The sequence below is a fragment of the Phyllobates terribilis genome, unplaced genomic scaffold (assembly GCF_046119375.1).
Source record: "Phyllobates terribilis strain yellow unplaced genomic scaffold, ASM4611937v1 Scaffold_3__8_contigs__length_932513732, whole genome shotgun sequence".
Classification (NCBI taxonomy): domain Eukaryota; kingdom Metazoa; phylum Chordata; class Amphibia; order Anura; family Dendrobatidae; genus Phyllobates; species Phyllobates terribilis.
This window is the reverse complement of record NW_027362763.1, coordinates 780,263,835-780,289,822: the sequence shown is the minus strand read 5'-3', so window position 1 is coordinate 780,289,822 and position 25,988 is coordinate 780,263,835. Positions and strand designations below refer to the sequence as shown.

The 25,988-nt window shown below is 40.8% G+C and overlaps 2 protein-coding genes across 4 annotated transcripts in view; one reads left to right on the top strand and one right to left on the bottom strand.

Annotated features, from left to right (window-relative positions):
- The window catches only part of EML6 (EMAP like 6), a 279,209-nt gene that overhangs the window by 247,241 nt on the left and 5,980 nt on the right, over positions 1-25,988 (top strand). Inside the window, exons 30-44 of one of the 3 annotated variants that reach the window (XM_073672290.1) lie at positions 5,948-5,956; positions 8,971-9,049; positions 9,862-9,991; positions 11,461-11,559; positions 14,685-14,705; positions 16,970-17,143; positions 17,874-18,082; positions 19,544-19,701; positions 20,915-21,029; positions 21,757-21,945; positions 22,034-22,206; positions 23,648-23,810; positions 23,990-24,093; positions 24,202-24,355; positions 25,631-25,731. In XM_073672290.1, the coding sequence (XP_073528391.1) occupies positions 5,948-5,956; positions 8,971-9,049; positions 9,862-9,991; positions 11,461-11,559; positions 14,685-14,705; positions 16,970-17,143; positions 17,874-18,082; positions 19,544-19,701; positions 20,915-21,029; positions 21,757-21,945; positions 22,034-22,206; positions 23,648-23,810; positions 23,990-24,093; positions 24,202-24,355; positions 25,631-25,731 (1,878 nt within the window). The remainder of the gene's footprint in view (positions 1-5,947; positions 5,957-8,970; positions 9,050-9,861; positions 9,992-11,460; positions 11,560-14,684; positions 14,706-16,969; positions 17,144-17,873; positions 18,083-19,543; positions 19,702-20,914; positions 21,030-21,756; positions 21,946-22,033; positions 22,207-23,647; positions 23,811-23,989; positions 24,094-24,201; positions 24,356-25,630; positions 25,732-25,988) is intronic. The other 2 variants (XM_073672288.1, XM_073672289.1) reach the window with 2 other exon arrangements.
- RTN4 (reticulon 4) overlaps positions 14,546-25,988 on the bottom strand; it is an 83,901-nt gene continuing 72,458 nt past the window's right edge. The window contains exon 8 of the mRNA XM_073672291.1: positions 14,546-15,379. Within this exon, the coding sequence (XP_073528392.1) occupies positions 15,367-15,379 (13 nt within the window). The 3' untranslated portion in view covers positions 14,546-15,366. The remainder of the gene's footprint in view (positions 15,380-25,988) is intronic.

The window sequence follows — 25,988 nt, the reverse complement described above, 5'->3', positions numbered from 1 at the left end:
CATTGTGTCATTATCACTAGATCTGACTGAAGTAATGTCCATAATAAAAGACACCCCAAAGTCTAGTCCTGAATGACTCTCTCAGACGTCATTACTACATTTATATTGTATTTACATGATTCAAGACTTTATATCAAATGGAAAGAAATTGTTCCAAATTGCTCTTGTGCCCGAGAAGAGGATCATTTACTGGTTAAACCCTTTGGGGAGTAAGGGATACCTCTTCTAATTCAACCTTCCTGAAACATTTGTGCTCAGACTCCTTGGCTTAAAGGGGTTTCTGATCACAGCAAATCATTAACCAATCCATAGAACAGGGCATCAATATCTGATCGGTGGGGGTCCGACAGCCAGGACTCCCACCAATCAGCTGTCCTTTGCTCTGGCAGCCGCCAGATGTACTCACTTTGAACAGACCTGCAAAGCACACTTCTGGTTTTTATGTTTTCTAAAAATGTGTCTCCATTCCATCTGCAGTCTTTTAGAATGATGCCAAAAAATAGATCCATTTTATTCTTTTTAACATTAAATTGTTTGAGAACCAAATTATAATAGGTGGTCATTCATTTTCTCATCCGTTTAACAGATCCTTTTTTTTTAGTAAAAACGAATCTGCTCGAAACAGAACAAAAGTGGATGCAAACAGTTTCAAAACCATAAAACAAAGTTTCCATTTTAAAATGGATCTGTTTGATTATGTGTATAATCTGTAGTGATTATACACATAAAGCTGAGGTGTAAAGTCCCCCATACAGATTATACTAAAGTCAGCTGTGAACTGACCGATATGGACGGATTCTTCTGACAATGTAATGTTTATGGGGCCTCCCAACTCTTCCACGATGAATAATGTCGGGTGAGACAAGGATCCGGACTGTTGGGTTTCTCATGACCGATTCTTTGTACTCCAGGAGATAAGCAACCAGAGGAATCTGTCAGCGGCTCTCTCATAGAGAACACAGGAGCGCTCAGCCAAGCCAAGCTTATCTGTGGATGGGGCAGTGTATGGTGGAGTTTTGGGCTATGTTACATTGCTGGAAGCCCCCTCAGATGATCTGTTCATGCGATTGATGTTGCGTTTCTATTAAGATAAATGAACCATCCAGTGTCAGAATTTGTGCTGGTCTGTGATTTGGCCAGGTTGTTTAGCGGACAGCTATTTTTCTAGACTCTCGTACACGTGTACACGAGGCCTGAGTGGTGAGGGGAATAAGACGATACCTGGCACCTGCATGCACACTACATAGCTGGCATGTCCACCCGAAATCAGTAGGTTGTCCCATAAACTTCCACATCTATCTTGTGGATAGGTTATAAAAAAATTATCGCTAGGGGTCTGATGTCCCCTTGTGTTACCAAAGTTCCCTGTGTCATGGTGGCAATGATGAGGTTGTGTGACCACTGAGACCCCAATAAGCATTTCTGACCACTGAGACCCCTACCAATCATAAGAACAAAGTCCATTCTGTGAATGAAGCTCCATTAATTCTCTATTCAATAATTCATATGGACAGTTAATGGAGCTCTGGTCACACATGCCCACTAACAATGCATTTATACGGGACTTTGGGACCCTCGTTCTCATGATCATGAGGGGTCATGGCAGGCGGATTCGGCCTCTACACATGAATCACCCATTTATCTCCTATCCTGCAGAAAAAATCTGTGAATGACCAGCTTTTGGTTTTGAGATTGTCTGCAAAAGTCCATCCAGATCTGTGCACATAAAATGGTCATTAAGTTACACAATCTCTTAAAAAGGATTATACTGCAATTTTTACATGAATTTTGAAAGCTAATACACCAGCTTCATTAGGTCTAAAAGATCTATTTATTAATGTATGTACAATCTATGGCGGCAATCCTCAGGGCCTGCCCTCCAGCCTGAGACATTGTAGCAGCATCAGGACAGAGAGCACAGAGCATAGTCCTGGATACAATTGTAACAAACTCAATATCTAGATGTAAAAAGAATGTTCCCAATTAATGAGAAGAAATTAAACAGTCCTGAAAATGGAGAAAAGCATAAACTCAACGTCTATTAAAAAGTTGCATCATTTTTCATTATACAATTATCTTCTTTTACAGTGGACATTCCCTTTATAGCAATATACTTTATTATTTCTAGTTCATATCATAGTTCTATCTATGAAAAAGGAAAAGCCCATTGAAGATATGATCAAGTGATGATCTTTTACCCTAGAATGAACTGCTAGTGATACGGTTTTCACCTTAAAACCAAGTTCTAGAAATGCTATAAAATGCCCAGTGCCAATCGTGCACAATAGTTGAGGTGCCACATGTAACTATCAAGACACTAGTTGGGCAACACTAATGTAAAATAGGGAATATTGGTATGAAGAATAGCATAACTGAGATATAGACAAAAGGGATGTTCTCCAGCTCCAAAGGAAACTTACCCCCTTAATCATATAGGATAAAAAATGATGGAGAATGTGCACATATTAAAAAAGAAATCCTATAATGAATTATGGGTTTTCTTTTTTAATATTTGCACATACCAGTGCTTACTCCGTGCAGCACACCAGACCACAGACGGTCTACTGTGGAAGTTTCCTGGGATACTTATATCTAGCATATAAGTGGTGAGCTGAATTGACACTCTTCCTATTTTTGAGATATAGACAGCTGAGGATTTGTGATGTGCGAGTATGTTCTGTTAACCCTTTTGGCGAGCATGCTCGGGTGCTCGCCGAGTATCTTCAGTGTGCTCGGGTTTTATGTTTTAGTCACTCCGTGCGCATGATTTGTGACTGTTTGACAGCTTTAATACATGTGAGGAATACCAAAGAAACTGTCAAACAGTCGCAAATCATGCGCACAAAGTGACTCAAACATAACACCCGAGCATGCTGAAGATACTCGGAAAACATCCGAGCATGCTCGTAAATCTCTAGTAACGAGCATGCTCGCTCATCACTACTGAAGATATATAGAGATTCTGTATAGTGGAATTATACACATAGATCTGTTATATAAGGAATAATGTGACTATGTGTTTATATGCAATGTAATAGGATAGAAACTGATAACAAGTAAATTCACTGTACTATTGTATAATCGACAGGTTTAGGTCCATTTACATTGCAAGATAATCATGACTGAGCTTTCCTAAGATTTGCATGTTTCACGATAATCTTGCAGTGTAAACAGGCTGCCGGTCAGCTGATGAGCAGCCAAACGCTTGTTCATCTGGTGGAATGACCTTTTGTGTCCTCAAGACACTAATCTTCTGTTTTTACCACCCTAACAAGTGGCCATTGGAGTGTCCATCATTTTGGACTTGTGTATTAGGATAAGTTCACATGTCCGTTTTATTCCATTTGTCTGTTCCGTTTTAGGAACAGACAAACAGAATTCCTGTGCAAAAGTCATCTGTTGCATCAGATATGCAAACAGAAGCAGGAAGGGGCCGATTGATTTTTATGAGTTTCATTTCGTGTCTGTTTTTTTAGAATGGAAGAAAAAGTTCTGCTCGCAATACTGTTTTTCTGTTCTAGGAACACAAAAAAAAAATGGAACCCAGATAAATTGACATGTGATCGTAGCCTTAGAGAAGTTGTCCACTACATTTTTTTTATTGATGACCTATCCTTGGTATAGGCTATCAATAGCTGATCGGTGTGGGTGCAATACCTGGCACCCTTGCCAATCAGCTGTTACCAGTGGCAGCTGAAAGCTCTTGGATACTACAGGAACACAGTAGGTCCGTCAAAACTATAGTGACCACAACCGAATACTGCAGATCCTCTCCCTATTCACATGAATAGTGGGTGGATCAGCAGTATTGTGTCGCACCCCCATGACTAGTAGTGGTCAACCTCTTTAATGTGGTTTATAGCAAAGTGTGATCCAAGCATCTCAATAATGCAGAAAAATAGGGATTTATGAGACCAGATAACATTTTCCTACTGAAGTTGAATTATGGTGAAGGTGTGCCCACTTTAGCCAGAATTTCCCAATCTTAGATTATTATTATTTATTATTATAGCGCCATTTATTCCATGGCGCTTTACATATGAAAGGGGTATACATATAAAAATAATTACAATAATCTTGAACAAAACGTGACAGCAACTAGCACAGGAGGAGCGAAGACCCTGCCCTCGAGGGCTCAGTCTACAAGGGATGGGTGAGGGTGAGGATACAGTAGATGAGGCTAGAGCTGGTCGTGCAGTGATATGGTGGATGGATGGTTACTGCAGGTTGTACACTTGTCGGAAGAGGTGGGTCTTCAGGTTCCTTTTGAAGGTTTCCACGGTAGGTGAGAGTCTGATATGATGGGGTAGAGAGTTCCAGAGTAAGGGGGATGCACGGGAGAAATCTTGTATGCGATTGTGGGAAGAGGAGATAAGAAGGGAGTAGAGAAGGAGATCTTGTGAGGATCGGAGGGTAGACGGTAGTCTCTTGCCATAACATCTCTATTTCAAGGTTCATGCTCTATTGCAGCATTGCAGTGCATGGTTGTTTGAGTTCATTACTTCTGATCTTATTTAACCAAATCTGACCTCCCTGGCACACTTATATTAGGCAACATTGTTTTTTTTTTGGCTGGCGCTCCATTGTTTGCAGCTTTTATAAGCGTCTAGGGATCAGAAATCACTGAGATACTGAAACCCTTCCATCATTCAATGGTCAAAGTCACAGGGATCACATTTTTTCCTCTTGTGTTTGGTATAAGCAACAACTGGACCGCTTGTCCATTCCTTCAAACATTTATGCAAAGGGCCGCTGCTAGTGATGAGCGAGCTCGGTCGCGCATCGAGGTGCTCGGGTTCACATCGAGTATCGCGGGTGCTCGAGCTCCATGTTTGAGTCACCGCCCCGCATGTTTTCAGCCAATAAACACATGGAAATTGCCCATGTATGGCTGGCAATGCCTGCATGTTTATTGACTGTTAAACAGCCACAAAGCATGTGAGGTGGGGACTCAAACATGAAGCTCGAGCACCCGCGATACTCGATGCGTACCCAAGCACCCCCCCATGTGCAATTGAGTGGCTAGCACGCTCGCTCATCACTAGTCGCTACCACTAATGGCTGAGTTGGTATCTGCCCTAAGTCATTTTATAGGAGTTACGAATAAAGAAGCCACCGAGTAAACTAAAGCATACTTCTGATATAAATTATTATTACCAATGTGCAGTAAATAGTCCAAATGTTATAATGAAACGCTTTTGTTCCGAAATTATCTACTTTTAATGTTTCTTCTGATTGGGTGACAATATGTTATATATGACCAAACTATAATAACTTATATTCACCAGATGCAAAAAAATACACTAGGGTTCTCATTAAAGGAAAATGTTAAAATTGAATTTGGTGCTTATACAGTATCTGGACCAAGTGCAAAACACCAGTATGAGAATTGTTTTTAACCTGCTCCAAATATTAAATATTTTGTGACTCATCAGTCATTGTGCAACATATGCATAAAACATTGTGTGACATATAGTCATCAGTGGTCTCATGTGCGATATATTCATCATAAATGTATGCATATGATCATGGCTGAGTAAAAATGATCATCTATGTGACCCCAAATTTTATTGTATTGACCAAAGGAGAACACTTATCCCTATATTTCTCTTTTCATGGCTGTTTGATCTTGGGACACCAAATTTTAAAGAGTTCCTATGAAATCCAAAGCTCACTAAATAGGCTGCATTATCTGAATGCTCTCCTGTTCCTTTGGGCTTTTATCACATAGACTGTGACTTATATGTTTTCTCAGCGAGTGTGAGCCTCCTTCCCCTCCCAGACCAATGCGCTCTATGATGTGTATCCAGTTGCTGGCATGTGTTCATTTGATTTGTTCAGCAAATCAAAGCTCATCTGACCCTCGCTTGTGCATGTAACGCATGCTCGGGTATCCTCAGCAAAGTTTTACTAAGTTTTTCACTTGGTTTTATTTGCTGCTTGCAAGGGGATCAAGGTAAAGTTGAACATTGTGATAATTATTGTTGCAGACTTGCCATAGATCACATGTTACAATGAATTCACAAATGGAATTTGGTTTATCTTTAGCATTATTAGAAGTATAGAGTATGTGAACAGAGTATGGTAACATTATTATCATGGTTCTTGTACCTGTATCAATAGGTAAATCTAAAATACAGGCTGGTCTTTACATGGAAACTTAAATGAACTTTATACATAAGCTTACATAAGGTTCTCTAAAATTTTGTAGAAAACTTAAGATTGTCAAAAATGTATCTATCATATGGCAGATTTAATAAATCCAGAGACATCTGTAAATGATCAATAAAGTGTTAACACAAGATACATAAAAATACCTTTATATATATGGCCCCTTTCTGCCCAACAGCTGCCTTATTCTCTCATCATCCCTTTCATTCTAAGAATCAGTGATTGTCCAAGAGTTCGGCATCCCACTGTTAAATGGGTCATACCCCAGTGATATGCAGTTATATGCTGGAAGCCTTCAGTTATAGAAAAAAAAAAGAAATGTCATTATAAAGACATTCCTAAGCTAAACACACTTGCTTTGTCTAGGAAGTCAATCATTACCGAATTACAATGGCCATTGTCTTGTTACTCAGCAGAAACATGACCTAGAACGTTAGGATCGGGGTCTGTGAGCATGTGCAGTAGGAAGCTCTGCTGCTGTGACCTTGAGATAACTTATAACACTCGTACTGTCAAGCTATCTCCAGGTCACAGCAGCCACTCGGTACTCACAAAGAAAGCAGTGTATGCTGCCTCTTCTTACCTCAGCCACCCATTGTATCTCTAGTATTTGATCAGAAGGACAGGGTAGACAGCAAGGCTAGCAGCCTCTTTTTACATCAGCACCCATGGTATCTTCAGTATTACAGCAGAAGGACATGGCAGACAGCAGTTTAAGGAGCCTCTTCTTTTCTCAGCACTCCTGTTATCTCCAGTATTAGATCAGACAAATAGGTTGGACAGCAGTGTGAGCAGCCTCTTCTTAACTCTAACCCCTGGTATCTCCAGTATTAGATCAGAAGGACAGAGTAGACAGCAGTGTGAGCAGCCTCTTCTTATCTTGCACCCCTGGTATCTCCATTATTTGCTCAGAAATAGATGGTGGACAGCAGTGTGAGCAGACTCTTTTTATCTCAGCACCCCTGGTATCTCAAGTATTAGATCAGAAAGACAGGACAGCAGTGTGAGCAATCTCTTCTTCCCTCAGCACCCCTGATATCTCCAGTATTAGTTCAGAAAGACATGTGGGACAGCAGTGTGAACAGCCTCTTCTTATTTCAGCACCTCTGGTATCTCAAGTAGTAGATCAGATAGACGGAGTGGACAGCAGTGTGAGCAGCCTCTTCTTACCTCAGCACCCATGGTATGTCCAGTATTAGATCAGAAAGAGAGGGTGGACAGCAGTGTGAGCAGCTTCTTCTTATCTCTGCCCTCAGCCTTCATGGTGTCTCCAGTATTAGATCAGATAGACAGGGTAGACAGCAGTGTGAATGACCTATTCTTACTTCAGCACCTATGTTGCTTCCTACTGCACATGCTCACAGGCACTAGGACAGGTTTCTGTCAATATAATAAGACAGCGGCCATTATAATCTGTACTGATTACTTCTGTAGAAAAAGCAAGTGTGATTTGCTAATTAAAGGTCTTTAGAAATTGATTAATAATGACGTTTTCTTGTGTTATTTACTTTTTCCATTCCTGGAGAATTCCTTTAAGTCATAAGTAGTAGCTGCCACTAGAGGTAACTGCATACATGTATGTACTGTTAGTATTGACATCAGCTAGAGATATATACCTGAAACAGCCCTTAGTGGTGGTCGCAGACTGCCAAAATGTTATCTGTATTTTTGTATAAAGGAAAGCAGGGTGTTCTGGACTTTATTTTTTTTTTTTGGAAAATATAAGCTCTGAGGTCTATTAAAATAAACTATGATATTAATTTGTATGTTTTTAACTTTTTATAATAAATGAAAATACAGGAACACTGTAAGGTGATGGTGGACCCCTTGCCTATTGTACTTCTGTATGATTGCACAGGCAGTACAAATAGTGTGCTTGCTCCTGCTAGTGGGATGATGCACTCAGTATGCAGGTGTCATGGGCCTAAATTTTGTGACTTTTTGCGACAATTGATTTATCTGCCAAAAACATCTGTGAACCCCGCCCTAACGATGAATATAAAAAAACAGGCGATCACATGTAAAGTAGACTTTATATGAGTTGTCCAGACTTAGGAGAATAATGCACAGTCAGTCAGCCTGCAGACGGTGTGTGGTAAGAGCGTGCCATCACGTGACCCATTGTATGTGGGTTGCACTTGCAGTCACGAGTCAACTGGACTCCTCTAACTTCTCTCAATTAATTTCCATGGAGATCAGCCGAACGCATCTATTTGGTAAGTGAGCACAAGTATGCAATTCGCACATGAGTGGTCATGTGACGGCACACTCGTACCAGGAAATCACAACAGTGTGCGCACCGCACACTATTGGGTTTTCCCATTAGAGAGCAAACAGAAAAAAACTGAAGTCTTATGGTGGTTTTCAGGGACACTAACATCCTTAGAATAAGCCATTTTTGATCAATATTGGCCCAGCTTCTATCACCTCAATATAAGCGCAATATGGTCTTGCGGTGCTCCTGCAAGTGCTGTGCCCCTTAATTGTTCCATATACACATCCGTTCAGGAGAATAAGAGGCGCTGCAGTGTCTGATACAGATTGTATATGTGACGAATGACGGGTATGCTCCACAAGCAGAAGTGTTGTGCGTGGCCTCGTCATTGCGCTGATCAGGGGAATGGTCGTTGGGATTGCACCTAAGTAATGAACTAAATGCACACATGGTTTATTGTAGAGATGATCAGTCCAATCTATAAAAGAAAAAGAAACACAAAGAGTATAACAATAGAAAAAAATTGAGTTTGACTTCTCGTCTGCTATAATTCTTCTGATGAGCTCCTGCTTCCATGTTTCTAGACCATCAGTTAGCCGAGCGGCTCCTCAGCCTGAAAAGCTGCAGAAGAATAACATCAATAAGAAAAAGAAAATCATTGAGGTAAATACAAACCAATGTTTTAATGGAGAATTTGCATAAAAGGGATTGTCCACCAATTGGCTAAACCTCTTCTTAAATACTCCATTACTCTGTGTAAAATAAAAATAACAAATATTCACCTCCCCCACTGGCGCCGTTCCAGCGATATCGGCGACGGGTTTTCCTGGACCTGTGCGACATTGTTATGCTACATGAGTTCTGCAACCAATCAGCAGACACTAATGGGCTGCTTCACTCACACTCCCCTTGAACGTTGAAAGAAAGTGTGAGAACTGCAATACATTAGCGGCTGCTGATTGGCTGCAGCGCTCACGTACCATAACAATGTCACGTGAGACCTGGGAAACCTGGCAGCGATATCACAGAAACGTTCTAAGAGTAGAGTATCTGTTACTTTTATTAGCACTAAACTTGAGGTTGTAAATCCTCAATATCGGAATCGCTGGGGATTCCATTGGTCAGACCTCTAGCGATCCCATACTCCATGGATAGGGGATAACGTTTTTCTTTATATATTTTTTTAATAACCCCTTACGGACAAGGGATCAACTTTATCTCCATGTGGTTGTTCCTGAATGTTAAATGAGCAGCCATGTAATACATAGACACTTTGACTCGACATAAGCCTCTTTTTGCAGTCTGAGGGGTAAACCATCCTCTATGATGACCGAGTGGTTAGTAGATCAGTCAAATCTTATATAATTTCAGCAATGACATGCCGGTTTGTTTCCAGTTCCTTTCCCCTTCTTTATTAGCCCTCATATGTGCCTCCTATGGATTTTTGGCCACAACTATGTTGTGTTGTGTTTCAGGAGCTCTCTTTGGAACATGTTTTTGGCTACCGAGGCTTTGATTGTCGGAACAACCTCCATTACCTCAATGATGGTGCTGATATCATCTATCACACAGCTGCCGCTAGCATCGTACAGAGCCTTTCTGCAGGTATGGTTATTATTTTCGGTTGCCATGATATCACTTCCATGGGTATATGTTTTTTGTACTGCCCATATTGTGCTATTTTAATGACTGATAGGTTCTGGAAAGCCCTATCCAAAAGCAAATGGAGATATTTTCTTCCTTTTGTTCGGCTTGTGACAGATCCAAATTAGAGCAAAGATCAGTGTTTTACTTTTGGACCATTTTACTGTTCAGACAATGCAAACTTTACCCTTGGGCTTTGTGTTAGACAATTGCTGTGCAGAGATGAACATAGAAGAGAATTCCCTCAGTGGCAGGAGGCCCCCCAGTATAACCTGCCTCTTTTCTATCCCCCTATAGCTTAGTGTAGACTCACACCACCCTGGAGCCCGTCAGCCAGACATAGCCCATGGACACCAGTGGCGTTAATTCTAAAAATTCAAAACCCATATAAAATCATTGTCCGTTTTCAAATTATATGTGACCATAGGGATGCCGACTGATAGCCCTTGTCAGTAGGCTGCAGTTATAATGCCGATGGCATGAGTTGCTCCGCCCATAGATTGGTTGCAGCGGTGATGTGCACTGTACTCATGACATCACTGCTGCAGCCTGTCAACACAGATCGGAGCAGCGGGAGAGAGGCTTTGCTGGACTTGGCGAAATCAAATTTGAAACCGGATAACCTCTTTAATGTCAATCATCAAAATAACACCTACGCTAAGGGAGCTAGTGCTCACTCCTGATTATCGGCCTGTCTAGGAAGGCTGCCTATCTCCTGACAGGCAAGGAAAATGTTCATATGTAAAGTGAAATTATTTTTAAGTTTGTTAAAAAATTATCAATCTCGGAAGCCCATTGTCCTGTGTAATCAGATGTGCTGCCGAGAAGAATGGTACTCTATGCGCACAGAGCGATCGTATTACCGATCGTTCTGTGCACATGGAAGTTCCATCGTCCTGTCTAAACAGGCTACTAAACGAGCGCAAATTGTCAAACATGTAGCTGATTGGCCGTTAACAGGCAACATTGGCTAGTGTAACCGTGCCCTAAGTCGAGAATTAGTACTAAGTAAAACACTACCTGCGAACATACATACACATTATATAATATTCTGCAATGGCCTTTATGCCTTTTTATAGTAATATAGTAACATTTTATTTTGGATTTCAAAATTGGAATAAGTAGAAAGGGGATCCATCTTAATGGATGAAAAAATCTTCAATTTTATTAACATATGTGTTAAAACATCTGCATATGCACCCGAAACGCGTTGATGTTTTGATATTTCAGTTTGCCACAGATGCATGTGAAGATGTTTTAAAGTGTTAATAAAATTGAATATTTTGTTATTCTTTGAGCTGGATCCCTTTTCTACTCATTTTGATTGCTTTATCATTTAATCGAATTTATCAATGACGCTTGTTTCGTGCTCCGGAGGGATCAAACAGATACAGTGAATTAGCTTTTTTTTACTCTTTTTGTCAAAATAGGAACTCAGAGCTTTTATCTGGAACACACCGATGATATACTTTGCCTGACTGTCAATCAACACCCAAAATACAAGAATGTTGTAGCAACCGGACAAATTGGTAAGAAATACATAGTCAACCGAGTCTAAGACTTACTTATATACAGAGCAAACTTTGGTATCACATGGTGAAAAATAGCTTTTGCAAGTTTTGCAACATTTTAAAATGTGGGTACCATCCGGATACTTTTTTATGTTTTTAGATACAGAAGTTAGCTGACCCTATAATCGGCTGTTAAGATCTATGGACCGGACATAGATCTCCCAGAGAATCTGCCTCCAGAGCTTATTATAAATGAAAGGAGGCGTTACCAGTGTGAGACATGTAATGACTGACAGTCTGCTCTCCTGATCTACATGTCTCAAACTGGTAACGCCCACTTTCATTTAATATAGGTTTTAGAGACAGATTCTCAGGGAGATCTGTGTCCTGCCCATAGATCTTAACAGCTCATTTTACATGCTGAGGAAAAAAAACTTGATTTTTCTGGTATAGAACACCGGATCATAGATATTAAGGTCTCTTTATATTCTGCTTCCTATGACCTACTTGCTCATATAGACGGCTTAGGAGGGTTGATCCCACTGACAGATTCCCTTTACAAATCTAAGACAGGCTATGCTTAGACTTATGACTTGTCTACAATTCATGGCTTTGACAGGTGATATAGCAAAATGATTAAGGACTGCACCACAAATCATATTGCTCTAAGGTTTGCGAAACGTATCTAAAAATGTTGGGCTTTGTCCAGATTGTTGTTGGTCTCTACCATTTTAAAACCATGTTATATTAGCTTTAGAGGTACTTTCCGCCTTAAAATTTTTGTGCATAGATATGTGTCAGATGAATAATAGTCTTTTTTTAGGATTTTGTGACAGATGATGCTGATAAGAATTCGCAGACCCCACCAATATTTTGTCTGACTTCATTCTGGCTCGTCTTCTTCATGGATCTCTTCTTGAAGAATTAAAGGGAACCTGTCACCTGAAAAAAACGTTATTAACCTGTGGATATGGGGATAATCTGCAGGTTAACAGAGTTATGAACCTGCCCGGCTCCGGCACTTACACCCATGCTGTCGGGAGGAAATGAACTTTATTTCTCTCCGCAGCGTTCAGCTTCCAGTCATAGGGGCAGCGCAGGTTCAGTCACCGCTCTGTGCATAGAGAGTCACAGCTATAATTGCGCCCCCAGCGCTGACTGACAGCAGCTCAACATTAGGGCCGGCTGTCAGGAAATGCTGAGGTCACAGTTGCTGCCACCGCGCTCTCTATGCACAGAGCGGTGACTGAACCTGTGCCGGCAAAGCCCGTATAACTGGAATCCAAACGCTGCCAAGAGGAATAAACTTCATTTGTTCCTGGCAGAGTGGATGTAAGTGCCAGCGCCGGGCAGGTTCACAACACCATTAACCTGCAGATTAACCCCATATCTATGGTGTTTTTTCAGTTGACAGGTTCCCTTTAAGGGTCTCATTGAGTGACAATGCTGTATGTTCAACTGTCAGGAGAATTTCCTGAAATTATCTGAGATAAGTACATAATAGCATTAACATTAACGTTGCCACAGCCTCTTGCATCATCCTCTCATTACTCATCTCTACCAGATGCAAGAGCAGCAAAGTTTGGATCCATTTTCCTCACAGGAATACATAAGACTAACCCTTGTTTTGACTATATAGGCCTTCTTAACACCTCTTCTCTCTGCTAACAGAATACAGGTACCTTATAAAGGCTGTAGACACATTTGACATGTAAACAATTATATTACATATGTTATAGCTAACCTTTAAGTTATTAAAATTGAGTCTGTAATTTTCATTCATTCATTCATTTACGGGCCCCCTGATATGCAGTTTATAGCCCAAATTTCTGATTTTTCTCTTGTGGGAGTATCTTTTCCAGTAATATAGGTTGGATAGTGAGGTCTCTGTGTATCTATCCTAGAGCTGTCTCCAGTAGATCAGGTATCAGTAAAGCTTCTATCCTGTAATTGTTTCCTCTTTCCCATAGCCTGTTTTCTCTGCCCTCCCTGAGACTGTACATTTTTTCTCCTCTATCCACTCTTGAGATCTGTGTACAGCCTCTGCCCCCTTCTTAGTGCTATCTGTAACACAAAGAGAAAGGATGGGGAGAGCAGGAGAGCTAACTGGTATGCTAAGAGTTAACTCCTCTACTGGAGTGTAACTACTATGCACACTCAGTAAGGGACTGGTCAGGCATTAGTGGCCAAATTCCATGGAAACCAGCTGTACACTATGTAAGATAAAAACTATCATTGCAGGAGAAAGAAAATAGATGGAAAAAGCAAGTCAATTGCAAACTTACTAATTTTCATGCATTATAGCTAACTAAAGCAATGAATGTAATAACTAACCTCTGTACCTTCATGGTTAGAAAGCACATGAGCAATAAAAATATATTTGCAAAGCTATACATATCTTTTAACAGGGAAGTACAGAATTAGAAATCTACAGGTGCTCTCTTCCCAAAGTAATACTATACCTTTCCAAGTATCACAGCTCCACCCTATTGAATAGGGATGAGTTGCAATACCAATACCTGTGGATATGTACAGACACTTTATTAGGAGCCTGTATTCTGGACACCTGCTGTGATATCTGAAAGGAAGAATGAAAATGATGGGCACCCTGATGAATCTGATCGCTGCAGTCGGAGTACTATGGGTTCCGTTGGGGTCCTCTATCATGTGATGTATCCGGCACAGCCTGGTGGTTTTCCGTTTGTAGCTCATGATTCAAATGTGATCAGAAGCTTACAGTTACAGATATCATAGAGGATATGTCTTAATGTATATTTAAAGGTACCTGCTCCTTACATCTGTAATAGTAACATGTCACTGCTCGATAACTGTTCCTGGTGAGGCTTGTTTCAGTATTTGATGCCTCTGATTCAGGGAGAAGATTTCACACATGTATTAAAAAAATATCAAATTATTTTTAAAGTTGTGTGGCCATAAAACATTATTTGTGTGGAGCCCAATGGCATTTTATACTAAACAACAGTTCTATATTTATTTCTTTTCCAATCATTTCCATACTTTAAACATTTTGTTTTTGCATGCCCTTAATGCTGACTTATCTTGCCTCAGCATTAGCAATATTACTTCTTTAAGTTGTTGGTAGCCCTGACGCTTCCCCATTTGCCATTGCTCTCACAACGCAGGCGAAATTGCTGACTATTCAGGTAAGGTGTTACCCATGACGTCCATGTGTGTAGCTCCAGGTCCTCTCTGGTCCAGTCATTATGTCTGTTCCTATACTGGGCTCAGATACATATCAGCCATGATCCAGGTTTTGCATGGCTGCCTCCATCCCGCTCATACCTTTTAGTCATTCTCCATAAATCACAGTATTCCTGTTACCACGAGCTTCTAGTCCGTACACTTAGCTTTGCATAGTACATTTTGGAATTGTAGATGTTGTTTTAGTAAGCGTTTCTATGTTGTATACTAACTGTTCATGTCTCTGGAGGTCTACATTCACGCTGTAAGCCCGGAAATTCCTCTACAACTATATTTATTTTGTTTCCTTAAAGTGAATTTTTCCCTAGAAGAGAAATAAATCACTAGTGGGTAGAGATGAACAGAAGGATTCGCAGGACCCTGCTCCGGTTCCACACTAGTACTCTCCGGTAGCCGGATGAGGGTCCTGCGAATCTGTATGATCAGCTCAACTTGTGAATATTATTCCTTATGCTGTGCATCTCCTTTTCTGTAAGTCCTGATAGGCTACGCATATGGCCACTTCTGTAGCTTTCACAGAACTCTTCACTCTCGCTGTGGGTTTGTAAATGTAGATGTCGCAGACTTGCCTTTCAGGGGTCTTGGATCCAGTGGCGTTCACTTTCACTCAGATTTCCTAGAAACAGATAAAATACCTGTTAGACAGTCAATCTCTGCATGTGTCACAGTAAAAGAAAGGCTGAGCACGCCAAAATACTCGGCGAGCACCTGAGCATGCTCGCCGAAAGGGTTAATGAGGCATACTCGCTCAACACTAGTTGTGACCTGACAACTCTTTTAAAGTGAAACTCCACCTTTTATCATATCATTTTAGGTTCAAAGTTCTGTTCTGATTCATTTAATAATGAAAAAGGTAAAGTTTTACATAATTTTTTTAATATATTATAGGCACTGTTCAGTACTGATAAAAAGTGGACCCCTACCAGTTGCTTAATGCAGGGGGCAGAAGCACAGCTCATCCTCAGGTGCAAGCAGAGTGGTGTACGGACACACAGACTTTCTGCTGCGCCCGTACACCACCAATCTGCGTGCACTCGTACATAAGCTGTGTGTTTCTGACCCTTGGTTTGAGCTGTCAGTGGGGGGCTCAGGACCTGGACCCATCGATCAGGAGTACTAAACAGGGGCTATAACATATCAAAAATTATTACAACTTTTGGTTATCCTTTAGTATAATTTTATAGCAGTTGAAGCTCAGTATTTTGGGATGGAGAGCACTTTCTTATAAATACTTTAATACAAAAGATGCTGTAAATATAGATTTTAAGAGGTTTTCCATTACTGCGATATTTATGACTTATCCTTTGCTAGGCCACCAGCATTAGATCATTGGCGGTCCAATATCTGGCACCCCCTCCAATCAGCTGTTGTCAGCTCCGGCAGCTGCTGGGTGTAAACAGAGTGTAGAACAGCACAGCCCTGAACACTATGTAGTGGCAATTACTGAGCACTACAGCTTAGCTTCTATTGAAGTGAATAGGAGCTGCAGTACCCGAGACTGGCCACTACATGGTGAATGGAGCAGTACATCTAGCAGCTGCTGGAGCTGACAATAGCTGATTGGTGGATCGATGGGGTTCCAGGTGTTAGACCCTTACCTATCTGATATTGATGACGTATCCTTAGGATAGCTTGTTAATACGTCAGTAGCGTACTTAAAGGACTAGAATACACTAACAATGTGCACACCTGAATTAATAAGTTCAATTCCATTGAAACATAACACGTGACAAAGATTAATACCATCTAAAAACAACAACACCACCGTAACAAGTTTTGATGTAAGCAAATGAATAATATAACCCGCGTTGTGGGTTGGAAGTCTGCTGTCTTGTCATTGAGTTCAATGTATAGAAGCAGGCAGTAGTATGCCATTAGCTTCTTAACTCCCTCTAGTGGTCTCTGCTGGTATCCAGCATGTTGTGTCTTATATGTATGTCTATGCCTTGGATTTGGAACTCTTTGTCAGAAAAACAGACTTATAAAAAGAAAGAAAAGCGCACAGAAGATTGAACTTATGTAGATTTAAAAAAACAAATAATAATAATAATAACAAAATAGTGTTGTAGGGAGAAAATTCACTTTATGGAAGATCTGCTCTCCAGCCTTCAGTATGGACTACTGTCAGAGTGTGAACTTAGCAGATAGTTACTCGATCACATTTCAACTTAAACACTTGATTGTGGATTCTTTCTTTTCAATACAGGCGCTACTCCCTCTATCCATATCTGGGATGCTATGAGCAAACAGACTTTGTCCATCCTGCGGTGCTTTCATGCTAAGGGAGTTGGATGCATTAATTTTAGCGCCACGGGGAAGTTATTGGTGTCTGTAGGCGTTGACCCAGAACATACCATAACTGTATGGAGATGGCAGGAAGGTAAGTGCATCATGTGGCAGCGTGTACAGTCATTTGTACAAACTCTATTTTGGTGGCATCATGTGGAGCAAGGTGCAGAACTGCATGGTCGGCAGCTTCTATTACAGTCCATATGACTCCATGAGTTGCATACTTGCACCTCTATGTACACAGGTTTGTTGCACCAGAAACAATGCTTAAAGGGATATTCCCATTTCAGACATTCATGGTATTTATAGGATCCATCCCATAGGATATGCCATAAACGTTGATAGATGCAGGGATCTTGATATCTTGAGAATAGGCACTTTCTTGTGCTGCTTCCTAGGTTACATGTAGACAGAGATGGATATTCGTATGGGTCCCACGGGTCTAGTTAGTAGGCATGCTCGTGTATACAAGTCCTTCTGCACCAGCCCCCAGACACAATTAGTAAAACCTGCAGAATACGCATATGGTGTGTTCTCACGCCGTGTGACCATATTACCCTTTTTTTTTCGCTATTTGCCACAGTTTTGTCAAAATTGCTGTAAAATAAAACAGTATGACTATCTGATGGCATGTGCAGGTATTTTCAGCTAGTTACCATTAATATTCTTCATAATGTAAAATACTTAGCGCAAAAATATTGATGACCTTTATTTACTCTTCAGAAGGCAGAATAAAATCATTTTCATTAGCAAATGCATTAGTGTAAATGGTCCAATGGGGCCGAACACAGTAAACACTTGTCTTATGTGACCCTTTGCAGGTGCTAAAGTTGCCGGTAAAGGAAGTCACGTGGAGCGGATATTCGTGGCAGAGTTTCGTCCAGACTCAGACACGCAGTTTGTATCTGTTGGAGTAAAACACATTAAATTCTGGACTCTGGCTGGGAGCGCTTTACTCTATAAGAAAGGGATTGTCGGATCTGTAGACAATGCCAAAATGCAAACAATGCTTTCTGTTGCCTTTGGGGCTGTAAGTTTCACAATGCTGTACATTATTATAAATATGTCTGTCATTTTGAATCTTTGTTTTTTCTTTAATTCTTCGCTCACTATATTGTCAAAAAAATACCTTGAGGTACTGTAGCAAATGAACTGTTACAGAACGTTTGGGCACTTTATTTGTGTACAGACCTGATAGATTTCACTGTGAAATAAACGTTTCCTAACATTTCTGTAATATATAAGTGGAAATTATTGTTGTTAGAATTCAGAAATCAGAAAACACAATTCATAACATGGTGAAAGTGACGTTTTCCATTTCTGAACAATTTAGCTTTCATACTAACTTGCTAGAGAAAACACTGTGTCAGAGGCCTAGCAGCACTTGTAGAAGTCTAGCAGCAATATACACTGTGCGCACAATAATTAGGAACTGAGTATTTTGACTATATAATAATTCTTATGCAGATTTTCCAACTCCGTGCTGTATAAACTTGAATGCCTATTGGATGAAACAGATCAGGTGATGCTTATTTGTGTAATGAGGGTGAGGCCTAAGGATACAACATCTTTATCAAGGTGTGCAGAGTTATTAGGCAGCTTGTTTTCCTCAGGCAAAATGGTTAAAAAAAAGATTTAACTGACTCTGAAAAGTCAAAAATTGTTACAAAGGGAAGCAGCTCTTTTGGAGTTGCTAAAATATTGGGTTGTAATCACGAACCATCAAAAGTTCTGTTGCAAATAGTCAACAGGATCGCAAAAAAATGTGTTGAGAAAAAAGATGCCCATTAGTGGCCACAGATTTGAGAAGAATCAAACGTGATGTGACCAGGAAGGCATTATCCTCCAGTGCTGTCATATTCCAGAACTGCAACCTGCCTGGAGGCCCAGAAATGGTCAGTGCTCAGAAACAAGGCCAAGGTAAGGAAGGCTGAAACCCGACCACCACTGAACGAGTCACAGAAGGGGAAGCATCAAGACGGAGCCAAGAAATATCTGAAGACAGATTTTTAATTTTTTATGGACTGTTGAGATGAGAGTGACTCTTGATGCACCTGATGGATGGGCCCATGGCTGGATCAGTAACAGGCACAGACCTCCACTTTGACTCAGCAAGGTGGAGAAGGAGTACTGCTATGGCCTGGTATTATTATAGATGAGCTAGTTTAATTTGCTTCACTGTTGTCTCACTGTAGCAGATGAAAATAAACAACGGAGATGGGAACATTTTCGTTTTTCATTTGACTTCTGCATAATAATAGTGACCCAATAATTCTGCACACATAGATATTCTCCTAAGAAAGACAAAACCTCACTTTTACTTTCTTAAATATTCAGGTTTCAGGTTTATTAACCTTTTGGACGGACTGACAGCACTGGAGTTGTTCAACAGTAAAAATAATCATCAAGCATACAAACTGCCTAATAATTGTGCACACGGTGTATTGTAGAAAGCCTTTATAATATACAGGTACTTTTGTAATCGTTGCAGAATAGCCTGACTTTCACTGGTGCCATAAATGGAGATGTCTATGTCTGGAAGGATCACTTTCTAATCCGACTGGTGGCTAAAGCGCACACAGGCCCAGTCTTCACCATGTATACAACGCTACGTGACGGACTCATTGTAACTGGTGGAAAGGAACGGCCGTAAGTAATATCTTAAACCATTTAAGAACCAATGTGAATGTGAAGGACTCATATCTTATGAAATGGATGCAACTATCAACTGTTGGACCAGGGGTGTAACTAACATTCACGCAGTGCTTTGTGACTGCATTAATGATTATTGTTCAAGAGGGAGCAACACTGGACTAATGGATATCTGCAGCGGCTGCTACCGGGAGCTCACTGCATATAGATGTATATGGCCCCTATTGTAAAATTGATATCTAGTTATAAGTTAATATCTAATATCCCTGGTGGTCTAGAGTAATTTAAGATTTAAAGGGGATACCTGGTCACAAGATATTGATGACCTATCCTTAAGGTCATCAATATCAGAATGGTGGGGGTCCAACACCTGGTGCCTCCACTGATCAGCTGTTTCAGGCTCTGCCATATGTATATATATTGAACAGACACTACTGGTTACTGCAGAACAGATTGTATTCAAGGGACTGGCAGCTATTCTGCAGTACTTGCCATCTGTTTGAGGGAATAAGAGTTGTTCTTCAGTACTTGGCAGTGGCCACTACACTTTGTATGGAGCTGTGCCTTGCAGCGCTGCTCAATAGGACCGATTCATCAAAGCTTTCACACCAGAATTCTTTTGTAAAAGCTTTGAAAAGTTGTAAAATGTAGGCGCAGGTCGGGATTGCACCAAAATTTAACGACTTTTGGCATTTTTACACCATTTTCTCCCAGCTCCGCTAAATTGGACAGAGCTGGGGCAGAACAGGGTCAGGTTGCCACAACTCACCCAATTCATGACAAGTTGTGGCGTTCCCTACATTAATTACTGAGATTACTGGTGTGGCGCACAGAGGAGCATGCCACTCGTCAGACGCTGCATATTCATGGAGAGGCATGTACCTCTTCAAGAGCGTCTAACTCCAGCACAACCCCTCATCAAGACCGGCGTGAACAACGCCAGTCCTCATGAATCAGGCCCAATGTGTCTACGTCTGGCAGCGACTGTAGCTTATAACAGCTGATCGGTGGGAAAGATGGTGTTGGACCCCCACTCATCTGATATTAATGATCTATCCTATGAATTAGTCATTAATATCTTGTGACCGGACAACCACTTTAACATGTAATAATAATGCTAATTCTGAATTTTATTTTATTGTTTCGGATGGTAAAAATTATTTAATGTACCAAATATATCATTCCACTTTTGAAATATTTTCAATTTTAGGACAAAAGAAGGAGGCGCTGTTAAACTATGGGATCAGGAGATGAAACGCTGTCGGGCATTTCAGCTAGAGACAGGTCAAACCTTGGACTGTGTACGATCCGTGTGCAGAGGCAAGGTACGGAGCACGGGACTTAGGCCTTGTGCTTGCCAGCAGTTGTGCCTTTAAGTTGTATTAAATCTAGTGGAAGATATATATAGGATTGACGAAATTGAACCCAAAAACTGGTGTACATACAGTGCACAAAAATATTGTTGTAAAGTACGACTAAAGGTGATATAAGAAAGAGAAACATGTCTGAATGTGATAAGAACCACTGGGATATATTTGATGCTACTTCTATCAGTCTATTCTAGGTTCATGCTCTCTAAATGTATAGGGGTATTCCTATCCAAAACTTTTATCCATAGGATATGTTTTAAATGTCCAATAGATGGAGGACCCTTCCAGTGATAGAGAAGTGGCTGCAGATGCAAGGCTCTCGCCATACATTTGTATTAGTCAGGAATATTGCCGAGCATGGGTCACCACTTCAAAGATAGATGCAGGTCCCAGCTGTTTGACTTGCATTTATCAGATATTTTAGCACTAGGAAGAGATGGGTAGGTGCCCTAGTAGAGTTCCAATCCATAACAGTAGGTAGATGAAAACTCGGCACTCAGATAGATGAAATAAAAAAAGGAATATTCATGCAATCTAACAAATCCAAAGTATTAACGTTTTGGGCTTATATCTGGACCTTCATCAGAATTATGCAGAGTGCTTGGGGTCAAGTGGAGGAAGAATGTTATCAGCTGTTTGTAAGACAGTGTTGGAAGATGTCCCCAAATGTGTTTTTTTACAGGGAAAAATTTTAGTGGGGACCAAAGATGGAGAAATTATTGAAGTCGGGGAGAAAAATGCTGCATCCAATATCCTAATTAATGGCCACGTAGAAGGAGAGATCTGGGGCCTTGCTGCACATCCATCCAAAGACATGTTTCTTACAGCAAGTAATGATGGCACAGCCAGGATATGGGACCTGGCTGATAAAGTAGGTACAGGGTAGAAATACTGGTGAAATAATGATGGAGAGTCATTACGACATGTCACTCTGGAATATGACATTTTATTTTTTACAGAAGCTTCTTAACAAAGTGAGTCTGGGCTACGCCGCATGTTGTGCAGCTTACAGCCCTAATGGAGAAATGGTAACCATTGGGATGAGGAACGGAGAGTTTGTTATTTTACTTGTGAATTCTCTGAAAATTTGGGGCAAGAAGAGAGACCGCAAAGGAGCCATTCAGGACATCAGGTATACATTATGTGCTTGTGTAGATTGTCCTCTTCTCTTGTAATCTGTGCTAGAAGGCGATGGACCCATGTGTGGAAATGCTCTGCAGTTGTCCACTCCAAAATATGCAATAGCAATCTGCCCTGTTTATTGCATTTATGAAGGGTATCCACTACTAAGACAACCCCTTCTTGTACTAAATGTTTGGCACCGAGAATATGAAAAAGCTTATATTCACCTCCCGTGCCGGCGCCATTCCAGCGGTGTCAGGGGGCTTTCATGCAATTGTTATGACACTGAGCCTGGTGCCCAATCAGCATCTCCGCCTTCGGACAAATCTTACATCAAGAGGAAGGCAGAGAGCAGCCTATTGATATTCGCTGGCTAGTAACGCCAGCGCTGATTGGGTGCCGGGCTCACATGTGATAACATCCACACGATAGTCGTGGGAACGCAATTGCCGACCCTGCTGGAACGGCGCCAGCACAGGAGGTGAGTATACACTTTATTATTTTATCGGGGCCAAGTGTGGAGTATGAGAAGGGGTTGTCCAAGTAGTGGAGAACTTCTTTAATTCTATGTAGGCAGAAGGAGGGAGGAGCTAGCAGCACAGCTCCTCCTCCTCCCGCCTTCTATCTAGATAGAATTGTATCCATTGCAGCTGCCATCTCCTATCTCAGTGATGGGAAAGTCTCTTCACTGAATACAGATTTTACCTCAGAATTGAGAATTTTGATAATGACTGATCAATTCTGGCAGAGAAAGAAGCAGATCTCTCTGATAAGATATATTACAAAGTTGCTTATTTTCATGTGCACTATTGTGTGATGAAATAAAAATTAAAATGACAGATAAGTTTTAAGGTATGAAGGACTTTCAGAATTAAGTGGCCAAACATTGCTTAGACATTTTTAGAGCCCATCAATTGTGGCAGGTTAAATGAACAATCTAATATAAATGGGGGCCCCTTAATTGTGTGCTGATTTCACCATGCCTGTGTTAGCCACGTTCTACCAGGCTTAGCTCTGCATTGTTCACACCACAGGTTCCTGGCATTACTGCTCAGTCCCACAAACTTAAACAGAGCTGAGTTTTAATGAGCTGTAATACCCGGCACAGCCGCTACCAGAACTACAGAGCTGTGCCGGTAAAGGATGCGGAGTCGGACCTACATAAATACCTATACCTGTAAATCTGTTCATTTATATTCACACCTATTTTCACTAAAACTAATGCAAACAGTAATGTAAAGCGATGTAATCAGTATTGTAAATATGATTATAATGGATCCAATGAAGTCCTGCTTGACATCCATGAACACAACATTGTTCCTGCGCGGACTCTGCACACAGGATCATATTATAGATCTACAAAAAAAAAATGCCAATATAGTTATTTTCTCCCTTGAATAAGGACATCATTGCTCTCACCTAATTCTAATAATATGGTTGATTTTTCTCAGGATCAGTCCTGATAACAAATACCTGGCTGTCGGCTCGGCAGAGAACACAGTGGATTTTTATGATATCACTCAAGGGTCTTCACTGAACAGGATTGGTTACGGCAAAGACATCCCCAGTTTTGTTATACAAATGGACTTTTCTGCCGATAGTAAATACATTCAGGTACATGTCCGACGACTCGGCTGGATTGTTCGGTTAGTGCAATATAGGTGGGCAACATGGGACACTGGACTTTATGTCCCTGATCCCTGGAGGTGACGTCAGGACCGTGAAATCTCCTGCATAAGGCGGTGGTTGTTTTATGGAAGAAAGATTAGTATTTAATGTATTTTCTGTTGTAGGTAGCAACTGGTGCTTATAGGCGGCAAGTACACGAAGTGCCATCTGGAAAGCAAATAATAGATGTTGCCCTAATAGAGAAGATTACCTGGGCTACGTGGACTAGGTGATAATGAATGTCATCATGTATGATAAATCCAATAGTATGTGCTACAGATACAACAGCGTCATAAGATGTGTTATCTATAACAGTCACATCATGTGTGTTTATCAGCATCCTGGGAGATGAAGTGATCGGGATTTGGCCACGAAATGCGGATAAAGCTGACGTGAACTGTGCCTGTGTGTCACACGCTGGACTTAACATTGTGACAGGAGACGATTTCGGCCTGGTTAAACTTTTTGACTTTCCTTGCACTGAAAAATTTGTAAGTGTAAAAGTGGCACAGTGGGACTATAGTATCATAAAAATACTTTCAAGGGCTATTTCTCAAATTTGAAAGTTATCCCTTAACCTTGGGTTAGGCCAGGGGTGGGGAGCCTCAGGCCCCCGGGCCATTTACGGCCCATGATGACCTTTTCTCCGGCCCCCAGGCAGATTCCTGAGTACTGCAATGCTTGGGCCAGGGCAGTTGTGTTTTGATGGCCACCAGCCTTTTCATTTCTCCTTGCTCTGTGAGCACACGCACACAGTCAGTGTTAACTACTGAATGCTGAGGTGCATGCAATGAAGGATTACGTCCTGACACCAGTGCCAGCGTTAGGTCGTACTTTGTGGGCGGAGTTAGTCACAATTTTTATGGCCCCCAAAGGATGGTTTAAATATCCAAATGGCCCTTGGCAGAAAAAAAGGTTCCCCACACCTGGGTTAGGGGATAACTTCCCAATCGCTGGGAGTCCAACCGATCCCGAGAACCGGGGCTCTTCTGAATGGAGCGGTGGTCGACCATCTGCTCTGCCGCTCCATTCATTCATGTGGGAGTGTCGAAGAGCAGCGAGCGCAGCGCTCGGCTATCGCTCACTGTGTTGAGTGAAGTGAGGATTTAAAACACAAAGTAGATGAGGAAGTTGTTATCATTGATACGGTGATTATTATTTTTTTTATATATCAAACTGGGAAACCCTTTGGAAGAAAACTTGAAAACAGGTAAAAAATGCTATTATTTTATTCCTGCTACTCCCCTGAGTACTCAGTTTTTTATTGTTGTTTTATTATTATTCTATTTATTTAGTTATTTTTATTTATTTTTTTAAATCCATCATATGGTTCTACAGATATGGTCCCGTTTTATTTCGTACTAATTATTCTGTTCTTTTCCAGGGAGGCGTGGCTCACATGATTCTATAGGGGCGTGGCTTCAGGCTGCTCTTTATAATTACCCTGTGAGCCACGCCCCATTGTAAAGACCATCAAAATTAGAATTAAATATAAAGGCCCATAATCTGGAACCATATAGCGAATTAAAAAAAAAAACCACGAAGCCAGAATATTCAGAGAAAAGTGGGAATAAAATAAGAGCAAAAATGAAACACTTTTAACCTGGTGACAAATCCTGTGTAATGTTGCATCTTTATAAAAGATTCCATCGCCACATATAGTGTACAAATTAATAAGCCATCGATGCCGTTTAATGGATGTTACTCACCATGCAGACGTTACTACATTTTATACTGCTCATAACCTTCTGGGTTTGTTTTTTTAGGCCAAACACAAACGTTACTTTGGTCATTCAGCACATGTGACTAATGTACGTTTTTCGCACGATGACAAGTATGTCGTAAGCACTGGTGGAGATGACTGCAGGTAAAATCAAAACTATGAAAAAGAATCCATGAAAATATACTGCCTAAGAAATACACAATTTAATTTTGATAAAAGGGAACCTGCCTTGTACATTTAGTCTGATCTATAGACAGCACAGTATAAGGAGGAGAAACTGAGCAGAATGATATATCAGATTGTTGGTAAAGATTCAGTATAATTTCTGTTTTATTAATTGAAATAAAATGTTTGTATGCATGAGTCCAGTGGGCGGTCCTACTAGTGATTGACAGCTGTCT